The 13,943-nt window shown below is 38.7% G+C and overlaps 1 protein-coding gene across 3 annotated transcripts in view; it reads left to right on the top strand.

The window, feature by feature from the left end:
* Nucleotides 1–6,853: 6,853 nt before the first annotated feature.
* The window catches only part of LOC149943254 (choline/ethanolamine transporter flvcr2a-like), a 103,600-nt gene continuing 96,510 nt past the window's right edge, over nt 6,854–13,943 (top strand). The window contains exons 1-4 of one of the 3 annotated variants that reach the window (XM_090178822.1): nt 6,854–6,905; nt 10,340–10,518; nt 11,959–12,097; nt 12,716–12,871. In XM_090178822.1, the coding sequence (XP_090034948.1) occupies nt 10,390–10,518; nt 11,959–12,097; nt 12,716–12,871 (424 nt within the window). In that variant the 5' untranslated portion in view covers nt 6,854–6,905; nt 10,340–10,389. Of the gene's footprint in view, nt 6,906–10,328; nt 10,519–11,958; nt 12,098–12,365; nt 12,449–12,715; nt 12,872–13,943 lie in introns of those variants that run through there. The other 2 variants (XM_090178823.1, XM_090178824.1) reach the window with 2 other exon arrangements.

Here is a 13,943-nt window from a genome sequence, read left to right as displayed (position 1 = left end):
ATGCCCAAGGCTTGCCTCGTCTTTGTGTCGGGAGCTCTCCAAATTTTCGACACTAACTTCAGTCAGGAGTCATGACTCATGAGCAGCGTTGCCATGTTAAAAACCCGAAAATTATTTCACCCCTGATCGAAGATTTTTAAAGTGTACCATGTACAGATTTTAAAACAAAAATTCCCACATGCTCAGATTTTTTTAACAAAAGATTTGAACCTGTTATATCTTATTCTAATGTAAATACAAAGTTAACTTATGGGTTAGAATAATACAAAGAAATAACTGACAGCTGACTCAGCAACTGCATTTCGTGAAGCCAATATAGAAATCGGATAACAAACTAGAACGGGTTTTGAAATTTTGTCGTGTGGTCCGATTAGAACTTTTAAAGAACCTTGCCTTTGGTCCATGCTTTTCATTTGGCTAGTAACGAAAGTTACGCCGTCAGCGCCGCACTGGTGAACCACGGTCAACTTTGATCACGCGCTGTTCACGCTACAGTGGCCAACACATTCGTCGAAATTCCGCGAGCAAGGATTTTCCCCCTATAAAATGTACTATAACGTGTTCAGCGCCACCCTCGTTTTTATAATGGCTTCAATGTAAAAACTATTTAAAAAATCCGCTAGGGGCTCTCAAATCATACATATAAATATTTAATTACACAAATTAAATATTTATGTTTTAAATAAATCTTGTGCACTAGAAAAATTCGTCGTCTATGTTATTTTAATTTTAGTAATTTTTGCGAAAGTTGCTAAACTGTAATTTTAAAAATAAGACATTCGGTTACCATAGAACCTGCTCGGCCAACGCTAAACTACTGGATTTCCGTCTGCTAATTCATCTACTCACAGTCTAGAGTAGAGAAAAAAAAACGCAATTTTATTTGTGATACCTCAAAATAATCACGTGCTTAAGGTTTGAGTTACAAAAGAGGTGAGAGTCGCTAGTCGCGTCATGACACGAGAAGCGACCCGCACAGTCATGCTGCCGTGAGCGACATTTTAAATCGTGCCCTTGTGCGACGACGATAAACGACCTGACGGATGACAAAGGCTCTGTATGCTTAGGTGGCAAATCTTTGGTGTGGGATTTCACCTAATCTGCTATAGGGTTTATTTATCAGTAGCATGGATGTTACTGTTGTTACATAAGTAAGCCTATAATCAAGAATTAACTTTTTAATTTATTTAAAAAAAATTAGTGGAGTTTGTAAAGAAATTCATCAAGAGAGGAGCCTGGTGGGAACGTGTTCAAGACGGCGGCCGCGTTGCCCCGCTGCACGGCAATGGCTATGCGTTGGCTGATGTATTCCACGGAACGCGGCTACCCGGTTACTTCGCGAATTTTCAGGCCAGTCGCGTGTTCCAGGGCCAAGCCAAGAGTTTCAACAGCCAAAGCACAGAACTGGAAGCGATGACCGAGGACCACATATATTTGGCCTTTTTTCTTCAATTCAGCCTGGATGGCGGCCCAGAGAGGGGCTGTAGAAGACGAAATCAAATACGAAGGAGCTATGGGGTCGGAGCATGTGAAATCCCATACTAATGATTTACCACCGGACCAAGGGACAAGGGTCATGCCAGCTGGGCGTTTGCCGTCGTCCCTCGACAAACTGCGGGGCCTCGAGGACGGAGGGCACACCGGCGGACATGTCACGAGAGCGCGCCGTACGATGTCGTTGACGGCGGCGTGGCGGGACAGACGACCATTGCTTTTTTGCAACTTAACCATGGGTCCCGAACGAGTCGACATGGGCACCGCAGTTGCAGATGCGTGGAACGCAGATATGGGCACTAAAGCGAAGACCGATGGCGATTCTAAAAGAATCATCGTCGAGATGAGTACCCAGAGACGGAGAAGGAAGCGCGTTCAGCCAGGCGCTCGATTCCTTTGAAACGACAGATAGGAGCCGAGTTTTATCGCAGTCGCAAGAGGCGCGTTCCGTTAGGTGCGAGAGTGGCTATCATAAGCTTATGGTAATAACGCCAGAAATTTAGAAAATTTCGTTTCTATAAAATATTTCTATTACAACTACGGATATACATGTAACACTTACATTAGATAATTGTAGCGCAAATTACAAGACGAGATCTGTAATTTTTGCAGTTTTTGGTGAAAATTACAGTGCCACAAATAAACATATTTGGTCATTTTAACAGCCAAAATCGTTGATCGTGGATTACAGAAATAGTTCTGTAATCTCTACAGTTCTTAGTACAAATAACAAGTAACTAAAATATACATAAGGATATTGTACAAAAATAAAATGACTGAACTGTTTTACTTGCTTACAGAAACGTACTGCAAAAATTTCGCACACATTAATACTGTACAAAAACTCTGTAGAAAGTACAGAAATTTCTCTCAGTGTAGAGCATGATTACGCAAATCCTTCATGGGTCTCACAACTCTCGTATGGAGAGATTTTTTAAAAGATGTTAAATAATTTGAACTCATATTTCTCAACAATCATTATAATAATGATAATCTAAAACCAACGCTGTCAAATGAGGTTGGAATTGTTCAATTACGAAATAATTTTCAATGACGAAATAATTTTCAGTTACGAAATGATACGCAGCTGCACTGTATGAAGAACAAAGTGAAGCAGGTGCGAAAATATGAACCACTACATAAACTCGTATATCTCGCTTTCGAAACGTTTTCCATAATGTTCTACGTCGTACATTATATACCGGTACACCATGAAATAGCTCTTTCTTCGTATAATCATAAGCCTATCATAAGGTCCCCATAAACAGAGGTCTACCATAGGGGCCCATGTTAACGGCGTTGTCCTGGAGAGAAGAAAATGAACGTACGACGATAGGGCAGTAGCGACGAATCTAGGTAAAAAGATCCACGGAAAAATCATCCAGGCATATAAAATCCACAGAAAAAATCCAAAGAAAAGAAATCCAAAAGAAAAAACCCATGGTAAAAAAATCCAGATATCATTTATTTATAAAATTTCGTTAATTAAGTCTAATGAAATATTGCTATATATTCTTATCTATACCTAATGTTATGCGATATAACTTTTAAAAAATTGGGAATATCTCTAGTTCCAGTGGTGTACTCTTCACAGAGCATTTTAAGCCTTTCTTGTAATTCGGAGTAAGGGTTCCGTTTTTTCTTGGGTGGTAAATTTCCAAGCGCACGTTGAGCCAACTTGGTTTCGTCTGCAGCGACTTCAAGTCGTATTTTCTCAATTAGCGTCCATACCTCTGGATGTTTGTGGCAAACTAAATTGGAAAACCGATGGTTCCAGCCTTCACATTCATTATTAGTCCTTCCGGCGTCATTTAATGTTGTTTCGTGTACGTTCCAAAGGTTCGCTGGATACGAAGGTTTCACTTTTCTAAGTTTATTTTATTTATTTATTTATTGAACAGTAAACATCTGTGAAGCCGTTGCCGACTTATATACAGACTGCGGATTAGATACAAAAGTAATGGGAATCCAGAATATAATGCACCACATTGAGATCATATGAGTGAGAAAAAGGAAAGAATATATTTAAAAAAATATTAAAAATTATTTACAGACAATGCCCGATAGGGACTAGAGTATAACAGAAAAAAGGGGGGCAAATGTTAGTTATGCATGATTAGAAAACAGTAATATTAAACACAAAAGAAAAAAAAACATCTAATACTTATTGAAATGGTCTATTAAAGAGGTCCGAAATTTGGAATAGGTTTTAAGGGAAATAATTTCTTGGGGCAAAGAGTTCCAGTCATTTATAACGGTGTGAGCAAATGAATTAAGTCGAGTGGCAGTGAGAGCTCGGGGCTTACTTAGTTTTAGGGAATGACCTCTTGTGCGCGAACCAACAGGTACAGTGAAGAATTCATTGAAGTCAAGAACCAGGTTGTTAGAAAAAAATTTATGCAGCAAACTAAGGTTGTTAATTTTATGTCGAATTGTAACTGATTTTATTTGAAGAGATTTAAGTCGAGAGGGTGCGGGAAGGGATTGATATTTTTTGGTTAATTTGGAAAAGCGGCTCTGGGCCTTTTGAAGTGCCAATTGATCAGATGCAAGGTGGGGGGTCCAGATAGGGGAACAATAATCATAAATTGGGAGAGCCAGAGTGTTGTATAGTGTGCGAATAATATGCACCTTTTAGAGTTCTTGTTGCCAATTCTTCGAAATGTTCCAGTAACATAAGTACAATCAAAATATAAGAGCACAACTGCCGCCATTTCTGGCACGATTGATTTGAGGTAGTTCATTCCTATGGAGACATCCAATAATGCTAAAAAAAGCGAATCCATCCGGTTCTTTGACTTCCAATGTTGTTTTCAGAATTGCTTTGCATTTTAAAGAGCTTGCTTTGAAACAACGCCAACGTATTTGGTTACGACCACGAACATGTACCACGTACATATGTCCTTCCCAACACAACTTATCCTTTCCTTGGTTAGACTTAATTATTTACATGTCCCTACCCGTTCAGAATGAAATGTGAAATATTTTCCGTGAATTTTTTTTTACCTTGCAAATTTGGATTTCGGCTTCCATTTTTGGATTTTTTTACCTTGGATTTACCCTCATTTTCAAAATTTCTAAACGTAAAATGTTATCTTAATTGGTAGAGCAGCCACGCTCGGGTTGATAAATGCCACACAAAACGCGTCTAAATCTCACATTTGAAAAATAAATACCTTCAAAAACAAGTTCTCTTATTTCTAGAAGCCAGTTTTAGGTTCTGTTGAATCATTTTGCGACGATAAGTGATTAAGTGTTAATTTTAAGTTTGAAAGTGATGAAATTGTGAATAAGCCTTGGCTACGGTGCTAAGGGCTGGCAGTGGAGATTTTTCCGGCGTGGTTCTATGTTTAAAAACGTTCGTGCACGCCTTCTGCGCATTCATCATGCAACGCGCGAAATTAATTTGGGGAAATGCCTAGTTGAGGACGTAGCCACTAGGAGGTGCAGATTTTGAATACCTAACTCGTAATAACGGGTATGTATGTGCCGAAAAAGAATTCTTGAACCGTTCTAACTCAAACTATTCGCTCAAGCAGTACCTGTTCGAGAGCAAGTATATCGTCAAGAAGCCAAGGCAATAGTATTTTAGACTAGTCAATAAGTGCCATGGATGGAATTTCAGACTATTCGTACAACAAGTTCTGAACTGTCCGCGACTTTTTGGTGGCGCCATAGCTTAGTCCGAATCAGTTATTTAAAAGTACCATAAAACTAACATAAACACGTGATCTCCCGTATTTTATACAATCTCCTTTTCACTGGCAAGCTTATTTACTAACCGTAATATTAGACCTAACTAAATTATATAAAGCCCGTGCGCGCTAAATTTTATCTTATTTATTTTGGACCTTTTAAGGACGCCAACGATTTCCGCTTGAGTGCGCTGTTAGTTATCCCAATGACGTCACCGTGTCTGCGCATTGCGCGCGGTTTTATGTAACGGTCGTCTGCTGCACTTATTAATAGCGTGGTTCATGAAGTTAAACAAGTATTGAAGAATCACAAAGTAAGTTTAAATTATTTTAATTTGATATTATTGTAAATGCCAATCATTGATATGTGAAGAATTAATGTTGCTTTATGATTATACAAATAGTTTGTTTGATTTTTAGTATATTAGAAAGAAGCGTGAAATAAAGTTAGGCCTAATGTAGGAATATATAGTGTATTTTGTATTTTGAACAAAATTGGTTTTATTTCTTTAGAAATGGTACGTTGTATTGTACCCAATTGCAATAGATCACGTAAAACTGAAAAAAAAAGGAAATTTAAAAACCTGTTTCCATAAACTGCGAATTAAGGAAGATCTCAAAATTAAATGGTTTGAAGCTTTATTTGGAGAAAATGTGGAAAATGCTAGTTAAGATTCTGAAAGTTGCGTGTGCAGCAACCACTTTACTCGGGACAAGTAGCGGAGCCATCTATTTAGAGAAAATCTAACTAGTAGAATATTTCTTAATGACGCCCCTCCTTTGGGGAGCGCGCACGGGCTTTGTATAATTTAGTTGGCTACGGTGATATACAGGTACTACTCAAACGAAGATTACGAAGTTGGCGCGTAGGTTTGAGAAAAATCAAGCGGAAAAATGATGAGGAAATTAAGCGATTCAAAATTGTAAATTTACTTCGTAAAAGTATAAAATTGAGGTGAATACTATTGTGTCAGGGGATTGCCTTCTCGACAGTTGAAATAAATATATTCTTGATAAGTTAAAGACAAAGGATTGAAACGCGTAAGACAGTCATAGGAAAGAATTAGAATGACGATCGCGTTGTTTTACTCTCGAACCTGCACGAGAAAATCAACAGAACTTTTAACCTATATTCAAGTAAGTCAATAATATCTTTGGGTCGATTGTTCGAGCAGGGCGTGAAATTCATTTCAATCATGATTTCTGCCTCGTCAGATGTCGGTATCAGCCTTTCAATGACTGACATTCCAGGGGTTGGACATTCAGAACCAAATGTACGGGATTTTTAACTACATTTGTTGATTTTCTCAAAATTCTGCCGTATTTTGAAAAAATCCACGGATTTGAATTTTATAATGGATTTGTAAATTTTTTACTAGATTTGCGGATTTCCTAAAAGATTACAGTTTTGTATTTTGGGTAGATTCGTGGATTTCGTTTCGAGAATTTGGTGGAGTTGTGAACTTGGATTTTGTGGATTCGTGGACTTTTCTCTTGGATTGTGTGGATTTTTGGACTTTTCTCTTGGATTGTGTGGATTTTTGGACTTTTCTCTTGGATTGTGTGGATTTTTAAACTTTTCTCTTGGATTGTGTGGATTTGTTTATTTTCTCTTGGATTCGGTGGATTTTGTTTACTTCTGGATTTGTGATCTTTTCTGCGGATTTTGTGGATTTTTCAAAAACCAGTGTAAATAATCTTTTCTTCAATTTTTGGGTGAGTGTACGGGATTTTTCTCTATGTTCGATCCCTATAGCAGATATCCTTCATTCATTCGTGTACGAACCTAACCATGACTCTTTTCGTATTTACGCCTCGCTATATTTGACCTAAATTTCAATAATAACAGCCGTAGAACCGTGCAACGGTAAACGTTCGCGCATATTTGCGAACATTTTAAAGTCATCCAGTACGGCTAAAGTCGTCAGCAGTAGGAGTTCCAACATTCGCGAATGTTCCGTAATGATGAGTGGAACAAACAAAGTTTTCGGGCGTAACACGTTCGTAGCGGACTCCGTGGTGGCAGTGGTTCAATTGAATCATTTTAAGGAAATAGGAGAAGTGGCAGCTACTGACAAACCGGAAATTCGAGTTTTCAAAAGGCGTTACCTTTTCCTATTAATAATCGCATTCGGTTCCATGCTCAGTGTTTGCACATTTTCCCAGTATTCGATAATCGGAGACATTCTCAAGGACTACTATAACGTTCCGTACATTGTCATCGAATGGACCTCGATGACTTTCCTGATGGGGTACATCATACCGGTGTACCCGACGCTCGTTTTGGTTGACAAAAAGGGTCTGAAATTCACTTTCGTCGTTGGGCTTCTACTTGTTGCTTCCGGTATGTGTCAATAGGCGTTATTCGTATTTCTTAGCGTCTGCTTCCCCAATTCTATTCCTCAGCTTCCAAAATCCGCCTCAGGGGCTAAAATAAGGATTTTTTAGAACTGCCCAAAAAGATAACGGTGAGCCCAAAACATAATTTAAAATTTTCCATGAGCTATAACAGCAAAATTGGCTGCGTTTGTCGATATGTACCGGAAACAAGAGAAAATAGGGGAAAGTGTAGCTCTTCACCGAACGCGCGCGTCACCTTGTTTGAGGGGCAAAAAAGTCCTCAAGAATAGCTGAGGGGTCCGACACTCTTTCAAATTTCGTACACGCCAGTGATTTGAAAATTTCCAAATTTAAAATTTCTTATTAAATTTTACAAAATATCTTTTTAAATTTCTCAAATGTTTTGGCAAATTTTCAAATTTTTATCGATTCCGACAAATTTCTCAAATTTAATAAATCTTATGAAATTTGATGGTTTTCCGCAAATTTTTATGAAATCTCGCAAAAAATTTTAAATTTCAATGGAAATTTTAGCAAATCTTGAGAAAATTTATAAATTTCTACGGGAAATTTAAGAAATCTTCTAAATTTACAAATTTACAAAAATCGCAGCGAAATTTTCTTCGCCCTCGCTTAAATATCCGAGCTCGGCTTTATATTGTGGGTCCGAGGGTGGGTCGATGGGGTCGGCCTTCGGATCTACCATAGGGTTTTGGCCGAGTGCTCGTTCAGTTCACAAATGTCGTAAAACAAATTGGATTTCTACCATTAACTTCGAGCGCTCAACTTAGTCTAACATTGTTTTTGTATAAATCTTAGTTCTACTTCACCCACCTTGAATTCATCGACCTTGAATTTTGCCCGTTTTGGTTTTTGTCTCAGTTGTTCGCTCGTTTTTACACACAATCCTACACCAAGAATGTATTTATTTATACTCAGGGAGAATGAATATGTCGAGACTATCGACGGACACGTTGAGGCCCTAACCCCGTCACGCTAAGAGGGGGGGAGGCAGTCTTATTTTTTGCGTCCTCCCAGCAGCGTTAATCTCGTCGAAAAACGTAATTTTTAAGAACCAATGAGATTGCAGTATTATTTGATTTTATTAAAGCGGAGGAGCATACCGGGGGCCCCAACGGGTGGAATTGGAGAAACGCTAAAAATAATCTCGACATATTCATTCTTCCTGAGTATAAATAAATACATTCTTGCCTACACTTAGGTGGTGGTTAAGCTAGGCTTACTTTTAACAAAACTATTAGTTTTAGTGATTTTCTTGACCACGTTTGATGGAATTTCAGCTGGGATTGATTTTATCGTTCTTAATGCTATTTATTTTTTGGTCAATCGCTTCTTTGGTGAATACTGTGGCTCTTTTAACTCTCGAAGTGTAGTTTGAATTTTATTTAGACATATTTGTGGGCAAATAGATTTCCAAAGTACTCTAATATTGGTCATTTGCATGATTTGTTTTGTAGCAACCGTTTTTAAATATCTGTCTCAAATTTTGGGCACTTCTAACAAATTAAAAAGATCAGAAATTTTTTTGATTTCAACAGTAAGGTGATAAAATCCATCTTTCACACATATAAGTCCTCCTCGTGATAGCTTCTTAATCCAATCCTCCGATCCATCATCTTTCACATCCTCTTCTGTACTAATTACAATCGGTTCCTTTACGATGTTTTTTATTGCACGATCCGGTAATTTTCTTTTGATTAATTGTCTGGCTGTATAGCCAGGAACAGACCTTACAGGAACAGCCCCCTGTGCCCCCCCCCTGGCTACGCCACTGGACAATGCCATAAACATGGGGCTCTATGCTAGACCTTTACTTATGGGGATCTTAAGATGATAGAACACATAAGATAAATATATTTGGTCTTTCTATTTGCCCAGCGTAATTTCTTGACGTTATTAGCCTTTCTATTAATCGGTTTTTAATACAAAGGTTACTCCACACGCTTCATACTTAGGCCTAGGGTGGCGCTTTGGGTAATAGCAAAAGCGACATAAAACCCAAAAGTGTGTCAGCCCTACCTTTGCGCCTTTGAACTATTTTCTGCGAGCTAGTCTTACCAGTGGCGGCCCGAGGCAAGTTTTAGGATGGAGCGAGATCCGATTATGGCACCCCTTGCTTGCCCCTCTTATACAAATATTTGTTTATTTTTCTTTACCACTGAGACTTGGCGCTCCGTTCGCCATATGGAAGGGCCGGCCCTGAGTCTCACCATGAACACTATATCTCTAACCGGGTTACCGGACGGGAAAAGCTGTAGCTTCCACCATACAAAATCACCGGCCGTCGACACCGTATCTCTGTAAAGGGGGAAGGTTCTAGAATTTTGAAAGTTTCGGGCTGTCAAGGCCATATAATTCGTCACGCGATCAACAAAACTTTCCGTTTGAAATGGGGGTTTACATTCTTCCAAATGACCTTGACGGCTCTGCGAATCGAGTACGGCCAACTATGTCAGCTAATACGAAGTAGGACGCAAACGGACAGTAAGAGGGTACCTCTTTTAAGCTGCTTTTCCCGTCCGTCTCGCCATGGCCTACAAAACCAACTAGATGGATATATTCATTGGAAACCTTCTCTTTGGTCTATGGACTAATTTGTCTTGGCGCGATTTTATCTCCTCTTTAGTTGCGCATAGTTCCAAAACACCACACTTGGGGGCGCTGGGGTGGCGAAAATTTTAAATTTTTATGACGTATTCCTCTTTTTACTCGCTCTAAAACGATCTTGCACACTTTTTAGAAATTATCTTTGTTTCCAAAGTCTTAATTAAGGTATCCTTAATTTCTAGGTCTTTGGATCCAAGGTGCCGGTACACATACGGATACATTCTGGCTGACGATGATGGGCCAGTGCGTCGTTGGGTTGGCGCAATGTTGTTTCGTCAATTTAACGCCCCAGTTTGCCTCGTACTGGTTTACATCCAGTGAAGTTTCCACCGCCAGTGCTGTTGGAATATTTTTTAACTTGGTAAATCATTTGTTGTTCACTCATCTGTTACGTACGATAATTCGGTTATGCGCCCATTATGTTCAACATTAACTTCCAATATTAACTATTCGCTAACGAAACGAGTCTAGGTCATAAGATCTTTTTTTCTTTTATAAAAATTATGTTAAAATGCAAGTATCATTATTTATAAAGTCAAATTTACCCGTAACGACTATGGGAAAAACTAATAGATATTTAGGTTTCAATGGCCAACCAAAGTAGGCGATAGTTTTTGATCGCGAATAGAGAAATAATAGACTATGATTATCGAATTATATCATTACCCGAGAATTTAAGTAATCACTTAAACCATAAGTGGATAATAAACATACGTATGGCACAGAACGAATTCGGTTAATGATAGTTTGTCGTGGAGAGATTGCGAAATAGGAAGTTTCCGAACAGGAAACTCGTCCTTTCTTACTGTTTCCGTTGGCAAAATAGTTGGTTAGTTTGATGGCGAGAAATACGAGCGTACACGCGTTTAGGTTTGAAATTTGAAAAAAACTAACTTCTGAAATGGAGCCAGTGTTTCGAATAGTTATTTTTATCTTCCGATTCAATAATTCATCATTATTTTCGTAAATTAAGCGTTATTTACACTTTTGAAAGCATTTCAATTTTCAACAGGTTCGGCTGGTTCGTCGAAACGGCTGCCGGCGGACCGTCATGAAATGTTTACGTCAGTGGCGTAGCGTGTATTTCTTCCGCCCGGGGCAGACTCTAAATTTGCCGCCCCCCTATTTTCGCAACTAAGCATAAAATCGGTGAAAATTCTGTGGTACTCTGTTGCTTTGTTGATTCCAGTCGTTTAAAAATAAAAAATTTACTCTGCGTGTTTTTTGCAACGCGAACTCTTTAATGCAATGGTGAATATTAAATTTGTACCTCTTGTTCGATTGCCAAGATGCCCAGATTTGTTAATCTCGACGTGCACATTGTAGACCTTAAATAATTTCTTATCACTTTTTTGGTCCACGATCTTGGCCAGCCGCGTTCGTTTCTTAGAAAAATATCTCTACTACTACAAAATTAGTTGATAGTGATAAATAAAGGTATATGCTGTTAATATTTTAACATACTTTCGTTCAATCCGAAAGGTGCCTTTTAAAATTTACGAAATAAATGAAACTAGCAAAGTTTCAAAACGTTGCCCATAAAGACTATTTTGGAGTGGTAGCGCGTGACCAGCGTCATAATAACAAAGCCCGTCCCATCCTAGTGACTACGGGCAAACTATCTAATGCGGTTCGATATTCATGGTCGAAATGAAAACATTTATGCTTATGCTTCGGCAGAATTACTATGTTCAGACGAATTTTAATATTGTTCGCGTTTTGGGCAGAGTAATTCCAAGGAGGACGTTAATTGCCAACCCTTCAACCTATCCTAAACTAAAGTTTATTATTTATTTTTCAGGGTGGAATGGCTTTAAGCTGCATATTTTCTTCGTCAATTGTGAATCATTATTTACATGTTCCTATTAATTTAAAACTGTCGTATTTAAATTACACCTTAGCAACGCTTACCACATCGTTGGCTCTGCTGTCAGCAATAGGTAATAACGGGGAATTATATATGTGTGCACTTGGAATGTGTAAGGATCCATTGCCAAAGTACTGCGAAAGCGGAGAAACGGGCGTGGCATAATATGATTCGTCAAATGGAACGCAACGTCAAATGGAAGTGTGCTTTATGATTGGCTGCCGACGCGACGCGACGTTAAGAAGGCGTACCGCGGGAAGAAAATGAATGACACTCACTCGAAAAATAGACTTGCTAGAAAATGAATTTAAGAAACCCAAATTAGGTTTCGCGCTGAATATCTTCGAGAATTTGTCACGCGCTTTGAGACACTGGTCTTGTTCTACCTGAACAATGCTTAAAAAGAGGCTAAAGAGCACAGTAGGTAAGTAAACTTCTATTCGCGATAAGGCTTAAAGTTGACTAGGAGCCGAGTCTAGCTTTGCACATCCCGAGCGAAAATCTCAGCTGTAAGCCACGCCCGTTCCTATGAAAATCAGAGTCGTTCTTAGACTTTCCAAGGGTATACGAATATAGCTTCTAGCGGCTAATAGTTTAATTTCGAAAGGTAACTAAAATAATGTACGTCACGCACACTTTTTTACAGATATATAATTTGCGCTTAAAATTAATCTTCTGGTTTATTTCGTAGTGGTTGAAGAACGACCGCCTTTGCCACCTAGCGAAGCTCAAGCGAAGATTTGGAATCAAAGTGTGACGAACGACTCTTCCACGACGAAGAAACTATGCACGGACCTCCAAGTATTATTTCAAAATTTAAATTTCATTGTTCATCTTATATCAGCGAGTAAGACTTCTTTTATCATTCATAATTCTGGTAGTGTTGAAAATACTGAGGTTAAAAGGGCCAAAAGATAGCTTAAATTCCAGTAGCGCTAGTCTCCGGAAATAGGACTTAAAAATGGAAGAATACCACAGACGGTAAAATAAATGCAACCCTAAGCGTAAGACTATCAAGGTCCATAAGTTTGAGACGAATGGGATTTTAACGTTAGGCTAATGAATCCACCTATTGGTGAAAAACCGAAACATATGCACAAATCCCCCAATGCATGCTACCGGAAACTGCTTAGTAGATGGCAAGAGGCTGTAGGGGTGAGGGGGTTTGGACGGAATTGCTCTTTGTCTCCGCCAGGTAGCGTAGATCCTAATTTTGATTTCTCCCGCGCCTGTCTAGTGCTGAATACATGCGCCCAATTCCCAATTCAAACTTAGGGGCCTTGATAGTCTTATGCCCTAAGGGATATCATTATACTGTCTATATGTTGCAACCGTTTTCCCCCAATGGAAGCTGGTTGGTTTCCCGGCTTTGTAAGGTTTTTGGAAGTTGAGGGTAGGAAAAAAGGGGAACATTTCGTGACAGCATCCCGACTTCAATTCGCGACCGAAATGAGACTAGGTGGCGTAACGGCGCTAGCTTCTCCGAGGTAGCGCCTATGATCTAGCGTCTGCTACAGACAAATTAAGACTTTATAAGAACGGTTTGTTTTTCATAAATAAACTTATCAAAATAAAGCAAACGATGCAAAAATTATATTAAAATGCAAGTACCATTATTTATAAAGTCAAATTCACGAATAAAGATGAGGAAAAACTAATATCGTATGCTTTAGCCCCTACCTATCAGGTTACAATGACGAACCAAAGGGGGCGTAGCGATAGTTTTCGGTCGCTAATAGTCACTAAGGTCATTTCTAATGTTTTTCACGTCTATGATGATTTATTCAATTAATAATTTGCATTATAATTTAACGATATCAAAATTAAAACTAAATTTATAGTTAAACGTGAAAGTTTTCAAGCGTTTATTTATTATGTCCTTAGATGGCGTTACATGCGCCATGAGGCTACATAGATAT

This window comes from Leiobunum rupestre, chromosome 6, assembly GCF_980474605.1.
Source record: "Leiobunum rupestre chromosome 6, qqLeiRupe1.1.hap1, whole genome shotgun sequence".
NCBI classification, from domain to species: domain Eukaryota; kingdom Metazoa; phylum Arthropoda; class Arachnida; order Opiliones; family Sclerosomatidae; genus Leiobunum; species Leiobunum rupestre.
The sequence above is the reverse complement of the archived record's forward strand: the minus strand, read 5'-3'. Positions and strand labels throughout refer to the sequence as shown.